The 24,680-nt window shown below is 46.7% G+C and overlaps 1 protein-coding gene across 1 annotated transcript in view; it reads right to left on the reverse strand.

Annotated features, from left to right (window-relative positions):
- Igfbp7 (insulin like growth factor binding protein 7) overlaps window positions 1-24,680 on the reverse strand; it is a 92,889-nt gene that overhangs the window by 52,658 nt on the left and 15,551 nt on the right. Inside the window, exon 4 of the mRNA XM_012513856.2 lies at window positions 24,400-24,680. Coding sequence (XP_012369310.2) covers window positions 24,400-24,680 — 281 coding nt within the window. The remainder of the gene's footprint in view (window positions 1-24,399) is intronic.

The following is a 24,680-nucleotide window of genomic DNA, read 5'->3' on the forward strand; positions in this document are numbered from 1 at the left end:
TGTCCTAAATATGGAAAAAAAATGTAATTTTACAGTTTTTATTATTTAAGAAAGTTTTCCAGGATTAGAGTTTTTAGTGTTTGTCCCGCTCTGCTGCTTTAATCCCCTTCCTCAGTGACTCCTGTTATCTGCACTTGGCCTCTGCTCAGCATGCCTTCAATATCCACTTCTTTTACTCTGTTTTCTAAAAAAATTATCAACTGTCCTCCTTTGGCTCCTACCTGCTTGAAGGGATTACCTGCTACGGAGACTTGCTCTTGCCTTTCTTTTGGTTTTTGCTTTCATTTCTGAAAAACTATGTCTTTTATTTGGAGTTATTTTATGAGTTCTTCACCTATCTTTGTTCTCCTAATTCTGGTTTGTATTGTTACTTTGTCTCTCGCAGCATTCTTTTTTTTTTTTTTTTTTTTTTTTTTTTGTGGAACCGGGGACTGAACTCAGGCCCTTACGCTTGCCAGGGAAGCACTTATTCCACTGAGCCATCTCCCCGGCCCCTCTCATAGTATTCTTTAGTGTTCTTTAGTTCATTTGCTTCAAAAGCAGGTTATATTTTTATCTGTTGCAGGCAAGTCTTTCTCACATGCTTTCATTTGCTCATATTTTCTCTGTCTCTTCACAAGGGATTTCTCACTGGAGTGGCCTGGATTGGAAGCCTTCCTTCTGTTTGTTTTTATGTAAAGTCTGTTGTCCTGAACTTTCAAGGGAGGTGTCATTTCTGCTTAGTGTTAAGAAGGTGGTGACTGCTTTCTGGGATCTCCCGGTCTGCTCTCCCTGACTTGGGCCTTCCCTTCGCCCAGCTCTGTCGTCTCTGTCCTGCTCACCTCAGATTCTACTCTGAGCAGGTTTGCTTTGCTGTGGTCTGTATTGAAAGTGAGCAGCTGGTTATGGTTTTGAGTTATGGAGCTTAGACTGCCCCACCCTGGGGTCCTTGCTATGGCCCGCTCTGTCATCCATCACCCTATTACTTCTGTTCTTTTTCTTTTTTCTTCATTTTGTGGAACTTGGGATTGAACTCAGGCCCTTGCACTTGCCAGGGAAGCGCTTATTCTACTGAGTTATCTCCCTGGCCCCCATTACTTCCTTCTGCTTTCTTCCTGACTGCTGACTCCTGCAGGCCTTGTGCTACAGGTGGTTTGTTCCAGCTACAGGTACTTACTGAAGCATTTGTGGGGAGAGCTTGTCACTGTTCATGTGGTGTAAATGCAGCCACTGGGGTTTTGGTATTGATGTCTACTGGCTTTAAAATTTTGTTTCTGTTTTGCACTTCTGAAGATTGGACCCAGGGCCTCACATATGCTAGGCAGGTCTCTATCAATGAGCTAGATCCCTAGCCCTTAATTTTTTTTTTTTTTTTTTTAGTTTTGGTCTTGCTAAGTTGTTTATGATGGCCTGGAACTTTTGATCCTCCTACTTCAGATTGCCAGAGGGCTGAGATTACAAGCATTTGTTTGTTCAGGTCAGGGTCTCACTAGGCAGTTACTGGAGATGCTCCTGCCTCAGTCGCTAGTGCTGAGATTACAGAGGTGTACCACAGTGCTGGGCTCAGCTGTTTTTACCTACATGGCTCTGCACTGCTGGGAAAAGACAGTCCCCAACTTACAGCAGTTTGCCTTCCAATCTCCCGTGTTAGTGTGGTACAGTAGGGATGTGCACTCAGTGGAAACAACAGATCTCCCCCTGGCTGGCAGTATGTAACACTCCCTCAGCTGCAGGGCAGCAGCAGCCCCTTGTCACCTGCGGAAAGCACCAAGGCTCCCAGGACCCTGTGACACTATGCTAGGAGGTATACCTTTGCTGTATTCAAAGCATTTTGACTTATGATTATTTTCCAAGGACTATGGGTTCATTAGAACGGAACCACATCAAGAGTCAAGGAACATGATGCATTCATATCATCATGCAAACAATCTCTGCAGATCTTTTCATCTTGCAAAACTGGAACCCACAACTCTCTACTTTCCTCTCCACTCGCCCTGGCAACCACAATTCTAGTGGCCCCACGTTTTTGTGAGGAGATTGGATTTTGGAAGACTGACAAACTCTGTGGCCAGCACAGTCCCATGACGCTGGACCCCAGACCCGGATCCTGTGTCCTACACCCTGCAGCCATGGCATGGCGCCCACCTGGTACACCATGCTTCCACCTTTCTCTGCAGTGAGACACTCTTGCCTCCTGCACCTTTTGGCAAGGCAGCAGGTACTCATTAAGGTGACTGATGGAAAACATAAACACTGCTATTGTTTTACCTTTTCCAGGTCAATGTGCAACATGAGCTGCTAGATGGGAAAACTCGGCCAAGTCTTGCTTACCCAGCTAATGGAGGGCAGGAGGAGCAGACGATCACAAACAGACGCTGATTTTAAAATGCTTTATATTTTGCTGTGCATGAACTTGTTATAGCAGATTTCCTTACTAATTGCTCGGCTCGGGCTGACACGACTACATAGCAGTCCCTGGGCTCTAGTTACTGGTAGTGTTCTGAAGAGAAGTGGGGGCCCAGATGTACACAGGCTGTCCTTTTTAAAGTAAACATTTGACACAGATGTACACAAGGCAGTTAACTAATTGTGCATACTTGGGAATCACTATCATAATTGGCAATGTCAAAATGCATAAAATCTTGCATTCCTATATGGCTTTATAGTCTCAGAAGGTTTTCAAGTCTATTATTTCATTTATTTCCAGCATACCAATCCTAACTTTTTAAAATGTTATTTTGAGACAGGGTCTCACTATGTAGTCCAGGCTGGCCTTGAACTCATTACATAGCTCAAATTGGCCTTCAATTTGAGATCCTCCTGCTTCAGCCTCTCAGTTGCTGGACATGCAGGCATCGGCTACTACCCAACCTACTCCAGTGATAATCTTTTAAGGCAAGCCCTGCCAGCTCCACTTTGCAGGTGAAACGAATGAAGGCCCCAGGGATTAGGCAATCCGCACATGGTCATGTTCCACGTAGGCAGGGTTAAGACTCAAGATTCCTAAGTTTAGTGATTTCTGCAACCTGTTGCTATGATCTGAAGAGTGGATGATGTGTTAGAAGAATGGATGCAACTATAAATTACAAAATCGAAAAGGTTTAGTTGGGTAAGAATAGCCCCCAGTTTCCCTGCACAGCCCCCCCCAATCACTCCTCTCCCTCTTGGTGTCAGCCTCCCCCTTCATCACCATGCACCTTTGGGCATCCTTGCAAAACAAGCAGAGGGATGCAGGCGAAAGTGCAAGGGATGCCTCCTGGGCTGCCTCTCCCTGGGAAGTAAAACCTTTCCTGCCGAGGTCAGAGGCAAGAGTGCATCTGTGTGACCCTGCTCTGTGTCAGACACCACGCCTGAAGTCTCCAAACGGTAGCTATCACTAACCTTTTTTTGGCAGATAATGTTGTTCCTAATTTACAGATGGCAAAACTGAGGCCCAGAGAACTAACTTCTCTAAATTGGGGAGTGGAAAGTTGAACCCCATTTGCTTATTAACTTACTGCCTTTTTTGAGAAAGGGTCTCACTATGCAGCTCCGGCTGGCCTTGAGCTCCCTTTGAGGCCCCAGCTGGTCTCGAACTCACAATAATCCTCCTGTGTCAGCTTCCGGGGTGCGGGGATTCATAGGTGTGTACCACCACACCTGGCCCCATGTGCTTTTAAACTCTAATCTCTAATATGTATGACTTCGCCCTGCTGGGTATATGGAATGACGTATTTTGCTCTTCACTCCCCTCCATCGCCAGGACCTGCTTTGCATCTGGTTCAGTCAATGGCTATAGTGCAGCGGGAACTGCATCAGCGGGCTGCAAATGCATCACTAAGCTTCCAGGGACTTTAAATCTGCCCTGAGCACCTGTGTCTGAAGCGAAAGCTGGTTGAGGACCTGCTGTCCAGCCTCAGTAGATGTAGGGAAGGGAGATAACCATGGCATTAGGCAGACGCTGCAGAAGGAAGCATTCTGGGAAACATCTGCTCCTGCGCAGGATGGGACTCACTGCCCTTGTCCCTGTCCCTTCCATCTCTGGAGAGGACTCAAAGTTCTGGCCTTCAGGACCCTTCTTGCAGCTAGCAGGTCTGAAAACAGAAGCCAATGTGCAAAGGACGATGGAGTGAAAGACAGGAAGAACCGGGTCCTGGCCAGCGCTTAGTGCAGCTGACCACTCCAGCCGAGGCCCACACCTGAGCTCCTGCTCTGGGGAACGGAAATCCTTCCGCTGGGCAGTCACAGCAGCCAGCTCTGCTCTTATCTGCAGCTCACAGAGCAGCTGCTGCTGTCGTGGTCACCTCTCTTCTTTCCCCCTTCTCCAAATCCAACCATACCTCTGCATACGGAGGAAACTGGCACAGAAGAGCTAATGCCTAAAAGCATTTTATAAACTAAAATACCATAGTCATACAGTTCATTTAGAAAACTGCTCTGCAATGCTCCCCCTCTTCTCTGCTTTAAAATCTCTTGAGTCTGGGGTAGTTGTCGCACTTTTATGAGACTCTGACATGCCTGTTTCCTCACTGCACACCTGGCGGATGTTCAGGACTCAGGGGTGACATTCTCACTCTGTAGAGCTGAAATGCTCACAAACACAAACACACATGTGTCCACAGGCCAGGCTGAAATCTCTCCAAGAACTCAATTTTATGCAAACTGATTGAAAATGTTATTTGTCCTTCACTGAGTTCTTCTGCTCTTCAGTGATACAGGCTTTAGTTTTAGAAAACAAGTGTGAAAGCAGGGATAAAGCTGATTACCTACTCTAGTTTTCTTTACATCCTTTTTAGGTAAGGGAATGACACACTGCTTCCTTTATCTTGCAGAGCTAACAGAACCAGGCAGCTTGCCCTCTGTAGGGGATGGATCCTCTGTAATCAGCCGGGTTGGTCCCAGAGATTTGGGAATATTTTACCATGAGCCATTAGACAACTGCCACTACCCAAGCCTGAATTTAAGTTATGTTAATTTGCCAAAACAACAGCTGTGGATTCTCTGGATATTTTTCTTTAAAAGCACATACATGATTTAACAAATCAAGCACAAGTCTATGCATTTCTTCACAGTATTAATCAGACAGGATAGTCAGTGAAGGAGATGCAAGGTTAGGGATGGAAACTAAAAGGCACAGAGCAGGGGCTGCGAATGCATGGCTGAATGGGTGCCGCGTACCTCCCACTCAGCAGGCTCCGCCACTCAGGCTGAGCTTCCTCTGGGTGCATGGGCAGTGGATCTATGCTTGCACCAATTTGCCTGAATCCCTTGTTCCAGTTTAATGGGAGTCTGCCTGGGCTCTCACCACCCTGAGCCTGGTTGCTGAACCTCCCTGGTGGGTCTTCACCGCCTGGTGCTTGCGTGAAGAGACGAAGTGCAAACCTCTCGAGCCCTGCACTGTGTTGCTGTGTTGTGTCTCAGTCAAGAATGAGAAGAATCACACAGCCCAGGTTCTGGTACACCCACACTCTCAGCCACTCAGGAGGCTGAAGAAGGGGACTGCAAGTTCAAGGCCAGCCTGGGGAGCTCAGTCAGATCCTGTCTCAAAAAATGAAAAGGGTTGTGGGTGTAGCTCAGTGGGAGAGTGCCCCTGGGTTCAGTCTCTATTAATGCACGCATGCAGCACGTCTCTACTTCGCAAACATATTCTCAGCACCGTTCACTGTACTGTCAGGAATAAGTGCCTTCCAAGGGCTGTTGCTGCTGAATGTGCTGGAGAGCTGAAGACTTGAGACAAAGAGAAATGCGACTTTGCCAACAACTGCAAGAACTCGAGGATGCGTGAGATAAAATTTCATAGCTTCTTTTATAGTCCTTACCCCAAGTCAAGGATAGATCTGGGGCCTCAACGCACACATGCTAGGAAAGTGCTCCAACACTAAGCTATCTCCCCAGCCCTTCTGAAAATTTTATTTTGAAGCAAGGTCTCACTAAGTGTCTCAGCTGCGTCTCTTTATGTTTGTCTTGGATGTCTCCCTCAAGCCTCATGAGATTGCACATGAAGCTCTGGGAGGCAGCTGGGTCATGAGGGAGTGATGAGCTTATAGCTAACTGTGATGTGCAAGGTGAGCCTGGTGGAGGAGATGGTTCCTGGGGGTGTGGCTGGGAAGGGCCCCCCTCCCTCCTCCTGCCTTGATCTCTCTGCTTCCTGAGGCCTCCATGAGCTGTTTGTCCCCTGCCATGCCACCCTACTCTGCCACCATGCCATGAACTAGCTGACTATGGATGCAAATCTCTACGAACTGTGAGCCAAGATAAACCTTTCATCCTTAGAGTTGTGGCTGTTGAGTGTTGTGTCTCAGCAATTAGAAAGAAACTAAGACAGTCTTTAACTTTCAGTCTTCCTCCCTCTGCCTCCCACGCAGGTAGGAATACAAGTATGCACCACCACCCCTAGCTCTTTTGTATTTCAGTAAGTGAAACAAGCAGCCACAGGCTCTGAGAGTGGAAGGTATAGCTCACAAATGAGACACTCAAGCGGTCAACCACAATCTCAGTATTCCTCAAGGAGACAAGTGGAGGCACAGCTGCCCCCACCCAGGTGGGATACCTCCAAGGACCCCAAGACGTGTGGAACTGCAGGAGGTAGTACCAACCTCCACACACAGTGCTTCTGTCTTAGTAACATACACCTGCGACAGGGGTTAATTCATAAGGTAGGCACCATAAGAGATTAATAGCTAATGATAAACTAGAACAAGCTTAACAATATATCATAAAAGTTATGTAAAATTTATGAATTATTTCTAGAACTTTCCACTTTTTTTTAAAATTTAGGACAGGGTCTACAGGATCTTACTGCATAGATCAGACTTGTGATTCTCCTGTTTTCAGTCTCCCAAGCACTAGGATTACAGGTGTGCGCCACCAAGCCCAGTCTTAATCACCGTTGTGGGGATTGAACTCCCAGCCCCAGCATCTGCCTAAGCAGGCGCTTTAATCCTCTGAGCTATTTGGCCGGCCCTCCACTTCGTATTTTTGAACTGTAATTGACTGCAGGTTCCTGAAATCTTGAGAAGTAAAACAGAGGTTAATGCAGACTATGGTGCACCATAGATTATATCAACAGAAAAGACTGTTTTCCCCTGTGAAAAATATTAAAGACAAGAACTCCAAATTTCATGTAGTTTTTACTGTTTATCTCCCACACAAGTGACTGCCATTAAAAAGGCATTTTCAAACCACGCTAGCAGAGCTGCAGGTGCTTTTTAGGAACCTCGATTATGCACGAAGGACTATTCTTTTCATCTTCCTTTTATATTGAAATATTTGATGGGCCAGCTTTAATTGTAACACAGGAATTATAGCAAACAGGAGTCCTTTCTTTCTGCTCTTGCTGGAAGAACTTCGCACGATCTAAGCTAAAAAACGCCAGTGCCTGGTGATGACAATGTAGACCAGGTCACCGGCAGGGCCCTGGGATTTCTGGCCACTGAGTGCAACTTCTACAAACAGGAGCTGGGCCGCAGGTGCAGGACGCACGCCCTCTTCTGCAGCCTGGCAGTCGCAAAGCAGAGCTAGGCACAAGCAGAGGTCATCTCTACTGTGTGCTGGAATTTGTGCTTTTGGCCTTCTGTTTTTATAGGGAATTTACCTAAACTGTTCAGGCACGGCTAATCTTTTTCATTAGTGCTTCCGGGTTCTGCAGAGCTGTGGCTGTGTTCGGGCGCATGCGCACATGCATGTAACGCGCTTCCATCCTTCTCCCTCGTTCCTCTCCTTTCCCTCCCCCGCTCTTCTGTTCTCTAACAGTATCCTTCATATTTTAATGTCATTTTTATTTTTAAAGTTTATTTTATCTGGATTCTCATGTGAGAGAAAAGAAGATTTTGTTTTTGGCTCGTCTCACTTGGCCTCACATGACCCCAGTTCCACTTTCCTGCAGATGACGCGGCTGTGCTGTTTATGGCAGGCTCGCGCTGCACTGTACACGCGGTCTGCACCATGCCTGCTCTCCCCACGCGCGTTTCTGCAGCACAGCTACTGTGAACCGCCTGCAATAAGTACAGGAATGTAGATGTACACAGAGCGCTGACATTAATGCTTGTCACAATACACCAAGGAGTGCTACAGTCAGATCACACGCTACACGGCAGCTGTAGTCTTAGATTTTTGAGGAACTTCCATACTGATTTCCACCAACACTGTACTAATTTATACCCCGGCAACAACGGAGGAGAGTCCTTGTCTCCCTTGATCTAGAGGAGGATAATTTTTAAAAATGGAATCACCACTGTCAATGATAGAAAAATCTGAGTAAGTTATGGCTTATTTAAATAATTATGCAGAATTACAATGCTTCTAGAATTGCTATTTTCTGTTAAGCAAAATATTAGTTACAAATTGTAAACAAAATATAATGTACATAAATAGCATGATAAAAATAATTATATAACATATGCCTAGAAAAGACTAGGAGCAACAAAACAAAATATGGAGTGGAATACGCTAAAAATATTAACAGTGACTGCCTTTGATGTCAGTGAATTGTACGAATTTCTACACTGTTCGTTTTTAAGAACAAAAAAGATCTTCAGTGAAGATGAAATTAAATTAGCTTATATTCCCAGGACATGCAGAAGGTGCATGACGGCTGAAATCAAATTAAGAAGGATATGTGAGTTTGGAACCTAAAATCCATTGTGGTTTTAAGCAAAAAGTGAAACATTGAACAATGAATTGTTGAAGACAGCGCTCTCGTTATCTTTATGGGTCGTAGCACCCACTGGCACTTTAAACTGCTTTTATCCTTTTGCCAGGAACTAGGTACAGTGATACGAATTTACTGTTTGTGTTTTCCTTAGCATTAGCCAAGCCTATAAAACACAATCTTAAAATACTTTCAGACTAATATTCTCTTCTTAGCTCAGTTCTGAACAAACATTCACTGCTTCTCCCAAATGTCACGCTGGGCAAAGTAGTAATTCTCTCATATGCTATCCATCTAGCTATGGTTATATTATTTATAAGCTCTTATAATTTGTAATCAAATTATAAATTATGAATAGGCCATAATATGAAGGTATCATTGTTAATTTTTTTTCCTTTTCAGAAGCTGCACAGAAAATGTTTCCAAGGATTAAAAATGAAGGGCTGAGGGGTCTGTCTTTGCTCCTGAGTTTCCACTGACTTCATTTACAAAGGGGCTCTCGTATTTTGCATATAACTGCCTGCCTTACACTTCTCCACTGCACAATGCCAGAGATGGAGCACGGATCTGATGGTTCTTTAGAGAAGGGTTGGTATCTTTCTCATCAGACCAAATCTCCCATGGCCACCCAGCCCAACAGCCAGAGGACGCAGGCACTTGATGTGAATGAATGAAGAGAACTATTCTAATTTTCACTTGCACTGGAACCCAAGGTAACCTGTTTCTTCAGGGAGCTGGTGAGAGGGACAGAGAGAAAGCCAAAAGGGGCTCTCCCCATGAGCCCTCCCTAAAGGCCTGTGAAACCCCTTGTAGCACAAGAGTTTTGCATGCAGGGGTGTGGAGCGAAAACCTGCTTGTCACAGAATGGCCACAAGACAGCACAGGTGCTTGTTAAACTGGAGCAAAAGTCAGTGTAATAATTCTCTTCTTTCTTCTTTCGTTCATTCATTTTTTTATTTTTTTGGTGTTCTGAGACAGGGTCTTACCATGTAGTTCAGGCTGGCCTCAAACTCATGGAGATTGTCCTGCCTCAGCTGCCTGAGTGCTAGGATTACAGGCATGCACCATCATACTCTGTAATAATTATTTCCTCAACACCAGCCTGGCTTAAACTCTGGCTATGCCCATGCAGGGTCTGCCCTCCACATCCTTGGCACTGCCCCAATGTTTTTGGTTCTTCTCTTGGTCACTTCCAAATACAGTCAGCTCTCACTGTAGATTCCACATCTGTAAATTCCCCTACTCGGTGAAATGTATATGCAGCTCTCAGATGGGATCACCTGCAGCTTTGCACAGTGACAAAACACGCATGCTGCTCGGCACACAGGTGCGCAGCCAGGCAGCCTTCTACCTCCGTACTTCACTGTCACAGCACAGACTGTCCCTTAGAACTTATTTAGTGCTCCTTCTCTTTCTTTCCCTGTATTTTTGTGCTTTCTTTCGGTGACTTAGCTATTTAAGCTGCCCTGGTGAGCATCCCCCAAAGAACCAAAGTCCACGGTGACGTGTGTTAGGGAAATGGGTCTGACAGCTTTATCCAGGCGAGGGTTATCGTGTCAATGGCTGAGTTCAGTAGAGATTAACTAAGAGGTCTCTAAAGCAAGTTACATCCTGATGGGTTCATCAGTGTGATCGGAGGCTCCTGGATCCTAACCACAGAGCACCCAGGGAGCAGTGGCTCGGTATTCATTAATTCAGTGCTCCCAGAACAGAACTTCCAGAATAAAATTCCCAGAACAGAACTACTGAAAATGACGAGAATGTACTATATTTGTGCTTTCTTCTGCTGCTGCTCAACTGGAGGGAGAGGTAGACCAGTACACAAATTACTTATGATCAGTCATGGGTCAGATGCTCCGTTAAGCATTTAAAATACATTAACTCATGCAACTCCTTCATGCACTTTGTAAGTCAGCAGCATACTTCACAAGAGACAAGATCACACAGCCAGCGGCAGTGGTAAAATATCATACTCACTGCATGGGAAATGGTTAGGGAAAAATGAGGCAACAGAATGGAACCCTGATCTTAGTCTCAGAAGTCTGCTGTTTTTCTAGTACTGGATTGAATCCAGGGGCTTGCACAAGGTAGGCCAGTGATCTACATTGAGCTATATCTCTAGCCCTTCATGTGTTTTAAGATAAGGTCTTGCTGCACTGCTCAGGCTGGCCTTGAATTTATGTGACACACAAGCACCACCATGCCCACAAGTCTCACTTTTTGGATAGGAGAAAGTAATTACAAGCAACAGTTTGAGTAAGTCCCAATCTAAACAGTTCAGGTGAATGACGAGATTCTCCTCTAGGCTGGGGGAGCCACTTTATCCTAGGAGAGATTTCTGAGAGAAGACAAGGGAGGGAGAAGTCTCCTCCCTCACAAGGCGAGCACCCAACCGAGTGCAAGCTCCCTTTCCAACAGGGGGACCCTGTCCCCTAAAAAAGATTGGAGCATGTGCCTTTAGGTCAGTATTTTTCTTAAAGCGATACTCAAACTTTTAAAAATCCCCAAAATACCTACAGATGCAAGCATAGTTTGACTTTGTTAGATTCAGACGAGACTCAAAATATCCCAAGATGTGTCCAGAACGCTGGCTGCACGTGTGAAACTATCGCGCGCTCGAGCGTGGTCATCTCGTCACAGGCTTCTGATTCCCAGGCGGACCTGATGCTCTGAAAAGTCCTGCTGCTTCTGGAGGTGACCACGCCTAGATCTGGAGGGCTGTCAGTCCCAATATTCTGTCGATTTCACCTCAACACCCCAAAGCTGATGCACCTGAAAAGGTATCCCTGCTCCTAAGTCTCCAGTCTACGCTCTTGTTTCTTTTGCTCTCCATCCCAACATAAGTAGTCGCCTTTTGGGTCTAAATATAAAGGATTCCTTTTTTTTTTTTTTTTTTTTGGCAGCCTCAGGCTGCCTTAAGGGCGGTTCTGGTCCAATAGGTAGTGCTGGGGATCAAACGTAGTCCCTTGCCCCTGATTTTGCTCAACAAAGTGCTTTAGACAACTGAGCTAACCCGCCAGTGCCCCTGGGTCTAAATTAGTCTCCTTATAGTTAAGCGTTTTGAGTTTTAAGATGAGTTCCCGCTAGGCCAAGGTGATAGGTATAAGCCAAAGAACAAACATGTAAATTGCTGTAAAGGGATGATTATTTCTGTCAACAGGACCCTAAAAGCCAAATACCCAGTGAGTGTCTAGGAGTCCTCCCTATTCTGTCCTGTCTCTGAACTGTGATTTTTTTTTTTAATTTATTTATTTATTTATTTTGGGGGGGCCAGCTCAGCCCACCAGGGGGCAGGGCTGTCTGGCATGTGGTGCTGGGGGATTGAACCATGGTCCCTAAGCTTTGCTAAGCTTGTTCTAAGTAGGTGCTTTAGACCACTGAGCCATCTCACCAGCCCCTGTGATTTTGATTAATGTTCTTTTTTGGAGCCAATCCTGATCTTCAAATGAACCAACCAGTAAAAATTACAGAACTCTTCCTATGTATAAAATACAAGCAAAACATGTGAGGAAGAGGTACAGCAACAATAACTGAATGTGAATGACCGAAGGACAGCCACTAAGAGGTGCTGTTAGAACACAACATGAGTGATACTGGGCTGGAAGGCTCAGAGCCAGTTCAGCAGCCATCAGGGCACCTGCTCTGGCCAGCACCCTGGAGGGCCGTAAGCAGCCTGCCCTGGAGGCTGGCATCTCCCAACTTGGTGCAGGATTCCCTGTACCAGAATCCTTGTGCAGCGAGGCGGACGTCCCCAGGGATTTGCTGCGGTTTTGTTTGCAGGGGCTCAAATGCAAGTTTAAGCTCCAAACTGGAATCATGGGAGGTGGGGTTGAGTTGGGACTGGTCAAAATAAGACAACAACATGTCATAGTCAAAACACTTACAAACTAACTCCTACTAGGTGTATAATGCTAACAAACAAAGGAGGAATAGAAATGATTTAATGAGTCCGAACTATATGCTTGGAACCAATATTTTCATATATTATCTCATCTATCTGCCTGCCTGCCTGCCTGCCTTCCTGCCTGCCTGCCTGCCTGCCTGCCTGCCTGCCTGCCTGCCTTCCTTCCTTCCTTCCTTCCTTCCTTCCTTCCTTCCTTCCTTCCTTCCGTACAGGGTCTCGTTACAGACTCATAGTGATCCTCCTGTTTTCAGCCTCCCCAGCGGCAGGGCTTATAGGCGTGTGCCACCAAGCCCAGACTGTTATCTCACCTGTCAATAACACTATGAAGTGGTGAGAATTGTTATTACCACATGCCTGTTCTGCTGGTAAGGAAATGATAAACAGAGGCTGGGCATCTGAAGTTATTCCAGTGCATGCCTATAATCCCAGCACCTAGGAGGCTGAGGCAGGGGACTGCACATTGAAACTCAGTCTGGGGAACTTAGAAATGTCTCAAAATGAAGAATAAAAATGGGCTGGGGCTGAAGCTCAGTGTGAAGGTCTTGGGTTCAATCCCCAGTGCCAAAATATTCCGAACAAACAAAAACCAACAACAAAGAATTATAAATGAGGCCAGTTGTAGTGGCACAGGCCTGTAATCCCAGCACTCAGGAAGCTGAGGCAAGATGATCAACATGAGTTTGAGGCCGGCTTGACTACACAGTGAGTTCAAGGCTAGCTTGAACTACATATAGAGACCCTGTTTCAAAAAGACCTAACCAAACCAAAAAGAAACCTATAAATGAAAAGGATTGGAGTTCTATGCATAGTTACACAACAGGATGAAGAACTGGCCCAGGTGACCCAACTCCCAGTACACACTCTGAACCACCCAGGCTGCGTTTCCCGACATACCCTACACACTACAGGGGTGAAAGCCACTAGTAGGGATGGCCCAGGGTCACGTTGGGGACCCATCAAGCCCACTGCCACCGAGGCTGTCTTTATCACCCTCCTGGGCTTGTTCTGAGAGGAAGGAAAGGTTTGGGCTGATGTTCAGAGTGAACATGGACCCTAACACACCTGAAAACTTCATCCCAAGTAGCGTCCAGAAAAGAAGGGGTGACATGGACTGCTGGCCACCTTCCACAGCTGGCACACTAAGTTCTTCCTGTGTTCTCTTCCAGGGACCCCCAGGATGACTGAGAGTCTGGGTGCAGTCAGGGGGTGTGCTGGGCAGGGCTCACCATGTCCGTAGCTGTGGCCACTTCAGAAGGGGCTCGGGTGAAGGAAGGACAGGCCTTGCTCGGAGGTCTGCCTCACAGGAAAGAGAGGCGGCACACAGTAAGAGGCCAAGCAGAACAGATGGAAGAAAAGCCAGAGCTGGGCAGCAGGAAGCAGGGCGCCTCTGGAAAGGTCCTCTCCACCTCACCAGTGTAGTGAACTGAAACAGCCAAGTCAGAGGAACTCTCTGGCCCTGCTCTCAGCCCCTGATGCATGCTCCCCGGCCCAGAGGGGGCTCTGGCTCCAAGCCCTGGCCCAGCAGGTGTCTGCCAGCAGCTTCATCCTCTCTAATAAGGCGCTCTGCTGCGTGGCTCTGCACCTCTCTGCTCTAGCTGGGAGCAGCAGTGTTATGTATGCACCTCATTCCCCATGAAAAGCCAGGGCTTCCTGGGGTGGGGGTCAGGGCATGTCTGGAAGCCAAAGCTGCCTTAACTGCTGAAGCTGCGATTGAAATCCTTTTGGTTCCCTCCTGGAGTTCTGAAAGCTCTCACAGAGGAGACAAGAAAAGGAGTGGGCTTTGAGCCCTGCGGGTTGGGGCTACACTTACACATTCCTGACCCCAGTTGTGGGTGGTCTCTTTCAAAACCTCTGGGAAGTAGCAGGAGACCCATTTCCCAATAAATTTTCCTTCCTTGCTTGGGGTCAGGCCAGAAAAGAGCAGAACAGATGTCAGAGCTGGTTCTTAATTCCACCACTTGACTGCTGGCCCACTAATCTGATGCAAATGAAACACCAGACAGAAAGACAGGCTCCCAGGGAGTGGAACCTCGGGACAGAACCAGGTGACTGGAGGCAGCTGCATGTCTGCCTGGTGGAATATCAAAGTGTTCTTTTCTTCCCTCTCAGAAAGTCAAGAGAGCACACATAGCCGAGTTCTCAAAGCCCACAAGCACTAGGCTCCAGTTCCTGTTGGAATGTAAACCCCACCTGACCTCAGAACATACTCGGAGATTATTCAAACTGAGTACCATTCAACTGGGAAAACAGGTCTGAGCAGAGGTGGGCTCAGGGTTCAAGGGCAGCACTTAGGCTTAAGCTATGTGTGAAAGGGATGTGAACATGGGAAAGTGAGTTTTCTCCGCTATACTCTTCTGAAAGGGTGTTCAATTGGGTATTATAGTGCAAGAGGTCTCTCTGGACTCAACATTCAGGCCAGCAGCCCCAGCACCCCATGCCAAGGGCTCTGAGATTCCAGGCTGGCCATAAGAAACCAGACGGTAGACTGTGCTCAGTGACCATCCGGAGCCATAAGGTACATAGCTGTGCCACGGGAAGGATTTAGATGCATATCATATCCCCTGCTAAATTTTGAGACAGGATCTTGCTAAGTTGTTCAGGCTGGCATGAACTCACATCTTCCTGTATCAGCTTCCCAGAAAGCTGGGATTGCAAGTGTGTGCCACCATATCTGTCCTTACTTTTCTTTTATTTGAACTTAGTTTATTGACTGATTGGTTGGTTGAAGCAGGGTTTCACTATATGTTTCAGATTGGTTTTGAACTCACTGTATGTCCAGGGCTGGCCTCGAACTCACAACATTATAGGCAGCTATGTCAGGTAGAAACATTATATCAGCCAGGTAGTTAGACAGGGCTGGGCCTTCAAAGGAGCCAGTGCAGAAGACAGGACCCACTGCAACCATGGGGGAGAGAGATACCTCCGCAGAGGGACAGACCTCAAGCCAAAACAAATGTACTCACATATTTTCCCTAAAAATAAACACAGTGATTGATATTTTCTTTGTGTGTGTGTGTGTGTGTGTGTGTGTGTGGTAACAGGAATTGAACTCAGGACCTCATGCTTGCCCAGCAGGTGCTGCACCACTGAGCTAAGCCCCCAGACCCTGACATTTTAAACAGGTATGGATCACCTTGGGAAAGCCAGAAAGAGTCAGTGACTCACTGCCTTCAGGAAAAGTCCTGTTCTATTTCATGCCTACTTGCTATGTGACTTGCGCCTTCCTTTGATCCCAATTTAATCAATATTACCTGAGAAATCATGCTCATACTCTTTTTGACCACAACTTTGTCCTACCTCATGCCCACCTTGTGATTTGCCATCTTATCCCACTGTAGACCCACCTCACCTTGTAGTTTTGCTCTATAAATATCCCCCCAAAAGGCAGGGTTCTAGGCAACCCATGGAGGACCTCTTCTATCTCTTAGACAGAAGCTTTTTTTCCCCAATCAATATATTCTGCTCTTAACTTCCACTGTTCTGATTTTAGAGACTACCAACTCATATCAGGTATCTAGAAGGAAGGGAGTTTCTTTCCCCTAAATCAACAGCAATCTTCCTGCCCCAGCCTCCCAAGTACTAAGATTACAGGTGTGTGCCACCACATCTGGACTGTTTTAAATTTTTATGAGAGCCAACATTATGGGTCTAAACAGCATACTTTGAACAGCAAGGATATAGCAGAATACCTTAAGTATGGATGTGCTCCTTGGTGCTCTAAGACAGGTGGCCTGCAGCTTCCTTTCAGGAGAATGGTTTGGGGTAAACTGGGCTAACGGTTTCCTATGCTGTACATTTCAAGGTGGTTTTAAATTGCAAGAAAGGAACATCTACTGGAGTTGTTAGGAAACTGTGAAGCACTGTAAAGTACTCTACAATCATCAGCTACCGCGTCACTCACTCCAAGGCATGATCTTCTGATCTTCCCCAGGAGTCTAGAGTCTCTTGAGAGGAATGCTTTACACTTACTGCTGCAGCACAGTTCACACAGCCCTTTCCTTCCCTTCCTTCCCACTGGTCCCCTTCCCTCCCCTCCCCTTTCTTTCCCATTCCTCCCTCTCTCCTTTGTGGCACTTGGGATTGAACCTAGGACCTCTGCATGAAGCAAAATAACCATCTTTTTTTTTTTTTTAATTTTGAGGCAGGGTCTTGCTAAGCTACTAAACTGCCAAGGCTGGGCTTGAATTTGTGACCCTCCTGCCTCAGCTTCCCAGAGTTGAGGGATTATACATGTGTATCACCATGCCTGGCTTTGGCTTCACACCATGCTTTCACACACATCACATAATCTGACCTCTGCACTAATCCTATGAAGCAGGTGGGCTAAACTGTATCTCTAGGGCTTGGATACACTATGCCGAAGTCTGAGAGTTGCTTTCTCCTAGTGGCACATTCCTCCCTGAACTGGCCCCTTGGACCTGGGCCTGGATCTGATCCACGCTTACCTGCAGGTAACTTCATACCACATGAACAGTGCTTTGTCAGAACTCAGTCAGCAGATCTATTTTACCTGGTCTGAACCTTTCTTTCTTTCTTTTATTTTATTTTATTTTTGGTGGAACAGGGGATTAAACTCAGGCCCTTGCACTTGCCAGGCAAGTGCTTATTCTACTGAGCCATTTCCCCTGAACCTTTCTTATTTTTCAGCTGCAAACTTTCTGTGCAGCCACAGTCTGCTTTGGGGACAGCTGCACTTCCTGGGTTCCCTGGTGTCCTCTCCCTGGAACTTATGCTTGGGGGTTGTGGAAGAGGTGGGGCTGCAGGTGACAGCCCTTCTAATTCATGTCACTCTGCTTTGCTCTGGTGAAAGCAGTCAATAAATCAGTTTTTTTTTTTTTTTTTTTTAAAGGGGTCCCATCAATTTGAGATGAGTGCAATTTGTGATAAAACAAGGGTTCAGCTCTTTAGCCCATCAGTTTTAGGAAAAAGACAGACTTTCTGCACATTGTCAGCTCCTGCACTGTCCTCTGGACCTAGCCAGTTCTCTCAGCAGACTGTTGGGGGAGGGAGTTGCCTTTACTGACCTGCAAAATCCTGGTAGAACTTGCTTGGGGAAGATTTCTGAAGACGGTTTCTAGCTCTATAGTTATAAAGAGCAAAGGATTCCCTGGGAAATCTTTAGAACTGCCCCAAAACAGCAGACCCATTCCTTTACACACTCCTAGGCCTCATTCTTTCCAAGTTTGCCCACTGCAGCACTCCTTAGTGACCACAAGAAGCTACCCTTGCGTACCCCTGGCTTCACAGGGCAAGCAGTAATGCAGGGGTCCTGTCACCAGTTGCGAAGCACCGGATGTTATTTGTCTTACAATTAAAAGTGCAGATGAGAGGCAGCTGGAGTTTAGTAAAGGAAATGCAGGATCTTATCCGCTGGAGGCAGATTTAGTGCCGGGAGGGCCTTGGACTGCAGCCAAGAACGCCCTGTCACTGGGCCACCCAAAAGAGTGCCTTGTAAGGCAGTTTCTTCTGCAAGGCAGGTCTGCAGGGGACCCCAGGGGCAAGCTTCAGGGACTGTGTGGAAACCACATTCAAGAAAGTCAGTAAATGCCTGCTCAGCTCCACCATTCCATCCCAGAGCGGCACAGTGCAGACTGAAAAGTTATCAAATCCTCCTGCACCGCTGCCCTGCTTGCTGAGGTTATTGCTCTGCTCTTCCAACTCCCACATGACCATCTTAATATTCTGCAGTTTTACTGGAAAATTCTTCCTGGCATGTAATCTAAATGTGCCTTCTGGCTGTTTAATTCCAGGCCTTTAAATTCTATCTCCTTGAAGAATTGTAGAACAGTCAGTCAGGCATTTTCCATTTAATAACTAATTCCCAAACTATGGAGAAACATTAACTTGTTCTTTGGATTACTTTCTTCAGAAAGGAACTTAAGTCCTTTTAAGACCCTTCAAGGTTGCCTATTTTCTACAGCGCCTTTGGTTGCTCATATCTTTTGAACAATGCAATGATTAAAGTAGGTAAACTGATAACAAAGAGTCTGTGCATTACTCACTGTTCTAGAACATTCATTAGGGCTGAAAGGTCTTAAAAGCATTGTTATGGGCAGGGCAGCCTCTCAGGTGTGATTTTCTTTCCCCTTTCCAATGTGAAAGTAGAGTGACTGGTGAGGGTTATGATGGGCCAGTGTTTTCTGTAATGTTGGGCAAGCATGGGTTGGCAAACAGGGCACGTCCACAAGCCGCCACTCTATAGCACAGTCTTGGAAAGGGCCTCCTGCACCCAGCTCACCAGCCGCCGTGGTGGAGTGGGACCCGGGCGTGGTGGTTCCAGATGTGGAGGTGGCCAGAAGCACTGAGAGAAATGCTGAGGTCTGGGGAACAAGCAACCAGGCCTCTCCTGCTGGGACTAGGGCAGCAGCTCCTGGAGTCAGGCTTGTGCCAGCCCTGCTCCAGTCCACTCTGCACAGGGTGGCCTGCAGGCTTCTTGAGCACAGATTCAAAGCCTGGCTCCCTGCTCCCACTGCTCCCATGCTGGGCAGCCTTGAATCCACCAGCCACCACGCGGGGCTCAGAGAACGCCCTGTCCGTCTGCCTTTTTTTTTTTTTTTCAGAATTTATTTTAGAGCCAGGTTATGGTAGCCCACATCTATCATCCTAGTACTTTAGTAGGCTGAGGCAAAAAGATCACTAGTTCGAGTCCAGCCTGGACAGCTGAACAACTTGGCGTGACCCTGTCTTGAAAAAAACAAACCAAAACCAACTAAACAAAAACCCCACAAAAATATCAAGCAAACAGATAAAAGGGCCAGGATGTAATCAGTGTAAAGGCCCTGGGTTCAGTTCCCAGTTCTGAAAAAAAAAAAAAAATTAGTTGTCAAGTTAAAAAGAAGGGGATATAGTACAGTACACAATTTAGTGTGTGATATGTGTGTAAATTGTGGAATGCTTGCTTCAGGCTATTTAGCATACTTACTGTCTTCGTGATGAGAATACTTAACATCTCAACAATTTTCAAATACACAATATGTTGTTAGAGTCACCATGATGTGCAGTAGAGCTCTCACACTTTCTCCTCCAGAAAGTTGGGGCCCTCAGAGCAACACTCCACCGCAGCCTCCAGCAACCCATCTCACTCCTTAGCTCTACTGGTTTGACCTTTTCAGTACCACATGAGTGAGATCAGGTGTTGCCGTGCCTGAGTTACTTCACTTCACATAATGTTCAAGTTCACGCATATTGTCACAAATGGCAGAATGTCCTTCTTTTTAAAGGCTGAACAGTACTTGATAGGTCTGACCCCATCTTTCCCAGCTAAGCTCCAAGAATGATCATGGCTCAATCTCCACACGCTGCTGCCACCCTGCCTGCTATGCCGGGTGACAGTGCACCTGCATAGGGAACATCAGCTGCCACTATGGCCGCGCAGCCCTTGCCTCCCAGCCTCGCTCGCTTCACGGATCCCTTGCTCTCCCCATCTCCCGCCAAGCAGGGTGGGCTCTCTGCCTCTCTGGCACGACTGGCTTAGTTTAAGAAGATACTAGGCTGTGTTGCCCTCCCCTGACATCAACATTTAATTGTGGAGCCCTTCTGTTTCAACTGTGAAGTTCTGAGATTCACTGAAGGATAATAATAGAATATGGGCATCTAAATGATGTTATCAATCTTTAAAATGCCTCACAGCAAAACTTCTCAAAAATGAATGCTTAAAATTGGTAAGATAAAGTAATTTTCTGATAATCAAAATCTTCGCTGACACTTTTTCCATTTATGAAATAGCTTCTAATGCAATGTGGACAGGCTGAGCTTTGGGCAGGAAGTAATTATCTAATGTCAGAGATCAGGACGGCTAAGGACACGAAGAGGAGTCAATGCGGATGGATTCTCTGGAATTCCTAGCCTGCAGGAAGGCAGAAAATGCCCAGAGAAAAGAGCAGCCAGGGAGGGGAGTCCATTGCCCACATCTGCAAACAGAAAGGCACTTTCTCATGAGGATTCCTTTGTTTAATCAACAAATATTTACAGAAGGCCCAAATACTACCCAGCCACTGTGCTTAGAAGGAATTCTGAGATGCAGTCCCTTTTTTTGTGACGCTCACAGTCCAGTGAGGATGAGTGCTTTCAAGGCAGCATCAGAGGTTTACAGCAGTGGAGCTTGCTGTCCTCTCAGGCCCTGGCCTTGCTAGGTCTTTGGCATCCTGGCATGGCCCTGCCTACCTCACTTACTGCTGCCCATTTATCTCTAGCTTCTATTCTAGATTCCAGATTGCATTCTGCACAGTAAAACAATTACATGGTAATACTTGTTTATGTGTTTTTGCCTAAAGCTTATGTCAAACTCCATGAGACAGGGACTTCATCTACTTAAGTCAAGGTCGCCTACCCCAAGACGAGAAGAGTGCTGGCCAATTCACAGATTCCCTTGTCAATGTGTGTTCAAGGCTCCTTTACATGCCAGGCACTAATCTGGGTTCCTGGGATGCAGAAACAAAAACTTCCCTTCCTCAGGGAGCATACTTTCTGGTTGAGTAAAACTGATCAATGCCCATCAAGTCGTTTCTTCCATCAACCTTAAATCTTCACGACACCCCTATGAGCTGGGCATGGTGATAATCCCAGCATACAAGTGGGAGAACCATGGCAGAGGGGTCAGAGCACGTCACAGTTAGCAAGGGTAGAGGGGAGGCTCACACCTGGGCGTCAGGCTCCTTGCTCACTTACCTGGCCTGCTGTAGGTAGTGAGGTATTGCAGCAGCAATGACTGGAGGCTAGCAAGACTAGGAGGACAAGGACATCACCATGAGGCCAGAAGGAGGAAAGTCAGGCGGCTTCCCAGAGAAAGTGCCAAGATCCCTACAGGTTAGGAAGGGTTCACAGGGAGGGTGTGGCTAGGTGTGTGTAAGCACCGAGGCATGCTGGGCACGAGGCATGCTGGGCACAAGTACAGCATCTACAAAGGCATGGAGGGAGGAAGAGGCAGGATGTGTTGAGGCTCAGGCATGTTCTGTGGCTGGACCATCAGGGAGATGGGCAGAAGAGGCTGAAAAAAAAATGTGGTTGTAGTGTGCTGACGAGCCTGAAGAATGACCTTCTGGTTCTGCAGTTAATTCTGAGGGACAAGGACGGGCACTGGAAGAAGCCAAGTGACTGAAATGGGACCGTCAAGGAACGTAGATGTAAAAGATTGTGAACAAAAGACAAAGCCAGAAACTGCACCAGAGGAACACATATGCCTTTCCAACAGTGCAATTTCATTATATGCATCAGCTTCTCCACATCACCTTCTCCTTATTAAACTAAATTTTCAGCTCTGCTCTTCTAACATTTGGTTACTTAGTTGTTACCTACTTATTTGTGGCACTAGCTGGAACTCAGCCCCCCACTTGCAGGGCAGATCTGGACCGTTGAGTGGCATGCCCAGACCAACACCCCAGGCCTTAGGCAGCTGCTCAATCAGCAAGACAAGATGTGTTTCCTGCATCCCTGCCACTAAGCACCTGCTCAACAAATGTCCAAGGGTGGATCAACAACTATAGTGTGTACTTAAACAAACACGTATTACAGTAAAAGACATACTGGTCCTAACCCCCCTCTAAGAGCTCCCCCTCACTTTTTTTTTTTATGCATTTGGTACTGGGTCTACAGGGTATTTAGGGTCTTACTATGTAGACTGGACTTAGTGATCCTCCTGTTTTCAGTGTCCCAAGTACTGGGATTACAGGCGTATGCCACCATGCCCAGTCTCAATTGCCATCTCAGTGCCCTGGGGATGGGGCCAGCATGGCAGGCTGGGGATCGGAACCCTGGATGCTGTGCTCTGTCTAAGCAGGCGCTTTAGTCCACTGAGCTATCTGGCCGGCTCTTTCCCCCTCACTTTCAATACACTTACCCCAGTGTTCTTGCCATTCTCTTAAGGAGTTCTGGAAGCCTTCTTTTATGAGTGTCTTTATGAGGTGTGATGTAATACACTGAATGCTGCTGCTATGAACCATCCATAAGAAAGGCAAGCTCATAAAAATATTACTGTGGGTCCTCACCCACCTACTCACTAAATCTGACACTGGGGACTTTGGGCTCTTCCCCAAAGTCAAAATGACCATGAAAGATAAATGTTTTGAGTTGATTCAGGACACTGCTCAAGGCAGCCACAACAGTACAACTAAGGACATGAAAGGAGACTCCTAGAACTGCTTTAGAAAGTGGTGAGAATGACGGGTAACAGGAGGTGAAGTCAGAATATTTTGCCAGGGATTAATTGCACTGTATCTTTTATTGTAACATAATGTAATAAAAAAAATTAAATGTTTCCTGTAGTTTTTGATCATATGCTTATGTTAAATGCAACCAACAGACCAGGATGTGGATTGAACATCACTGTGGCCACGTCCTACAATGCCTCCTCCCATATACTCAAGGTACACCCAGGCATAATTCAAGTTTCTTTGTGATCATGGTATCTCCCCTGCCAGGTGAGTATTCAAGTTTCTTTTGAGAACAAAAATAATTAATGGAAGCCAGAAAATATATTTCCCAAAGCCTCCTTACTAAGCAGTAAGGATGGAAATCGCACTGTGCCCTGCTTATTTCTGTAACTCACAAAACACCCTGAGGAATCTGGAGAGGTGGTGCGGAGGCCTGATTTCCTGTCTCTGCCGAGGAAAGGTGCTTTGGTGGGTGGACCTTGGAGTGTCTTCGCTTGCTCCAGGGCACTGACCTAGAATGCCTCTCAGTGTAGGCTGGGAAAAACACTAATTTATGTCAGAGTTTCCAGTTTTATTTCACTTCTCCTAACATTTTCCCTAACATTAAAAAAAAAAAAAAAAAAAAAAACCCGCTATTTCTGCACTGTCAAGGGACTGAGTTCTAAGGAGGTGCAGAGGATGGACACTGGCACTGTGTGACCACCAGACTTAATACTTAGGAACAATCACCAAGGAAACCACTCTGATAAGTAACTGTGAAGGAATAAAGAGATGAATTTCCCCTGGAACACTTGTAAAGAAATCACAATATTTGCAATGAACTACTGAACAAAGCACATTTCTTTTTTTGTGACGTAATTGACAAATGAGACCTAAAGAGTTGGCTGGCTGTTCCTACTGGAAGCATATATATCGATTATTTTGGGCTGTGATTTTCTGAGTTTAAGGGTACGATACTATAAATAGCCAAGCTACTTGTGAACTCTGAACTTGATGGCACACAGCCTAGTAGTGTATGGACTTCTGGAAAGAACTTTGATGAAACCATTGCTATTTGGGAGAAAGTCTTAACTGTGCTAAAGTAGTTATAGCTTTGTTACCTCAGCAGAACGGATTATTCCTAACTTTCCCTTAAAACTACAGGCAGTGGAAAATGTTACTTCAGGCACTAGACTTAACAGTTCTGTTCTTTTTCTTTTTTTCAAGTTCAGATGTTTTTCTCACTTCATTTATAACAAGCTTGGACTTGCATGGAATAAAATCAACCATTAAACAATCTCAAAGGCCTTCTTGCCGAACAGTGCATCCTGGGAACAAAAACCCAAAATGTCACATGGTTCACAACATAGTACATCCTAAAAACAATCTTCAGTTTGTATCTTATTTTTGCCAATTACTGTTTGGGAATGGATAATTTCCAGTAAGCGAGCAATAAACAATATGAAATCCAATTTTATGTAAGGCTTCCATCCAGCCAGCTGGAGGGACCAGCAACTTTCAGACAGTGCTTACTTTAGACTTCGACTGCTCCCCTCTCGCCCGCGCCTCTCCACCCCCAAACCGAGAGCAGAATGAGGACCGGAGGCGCCTGCTCCCCACTGTGGGCTCACTGCCTGGCCTGCTGGGGACAGAGGCGCCCGAGGTCCCCGAGGTTTCCATCCGCGCACGGCCGGCCGCTTCGCCAGCTCCCTGCCGCTCGCGCGCCCCAACTCTAAGCACAGCCCCCGGGAGGTGCCCACCTTGCTCGCAGGTGCCCTTGCTGAGTTGCGTGACGGCCTTCTCCCCGCGGCTCTCGGCCCGCAGGCTGGCTGCGCGCAGGCGGCACGCGTTGGCGTAGGTGGTGCCGTCGCTGCCGCACACCGGGTAGCGGCTCTTGCACACGCACACGCCGCTCACCACCGCGCCGCCCGCCGCCCCGGCCTTGCCCTTCCGCCTCTTGCGGCTCTTCACGCACTCCAGGCCCTGCGCGCAGTGCCCCCTGCCGGCGCCCGCGCCCCCGCACGGCTCGCCCTCGGCGCGC

The sequence above is a fragment of the Octodon degus genome, unplaced genomic scaffold (assembly GCF_000260255.1).
Source record: "Octodon degus isolate 3935 unplaced genomic scaffold, OctDeg1.0 scaffold00019, whole genome shotgun sequence".
In the NCBI taxonomy this organism is placed as follows: Eukaryota; Metazoa; Chordata; class Mammalia; order Rodentia; family Octodontidae; genus Octodon; species Octodon degus.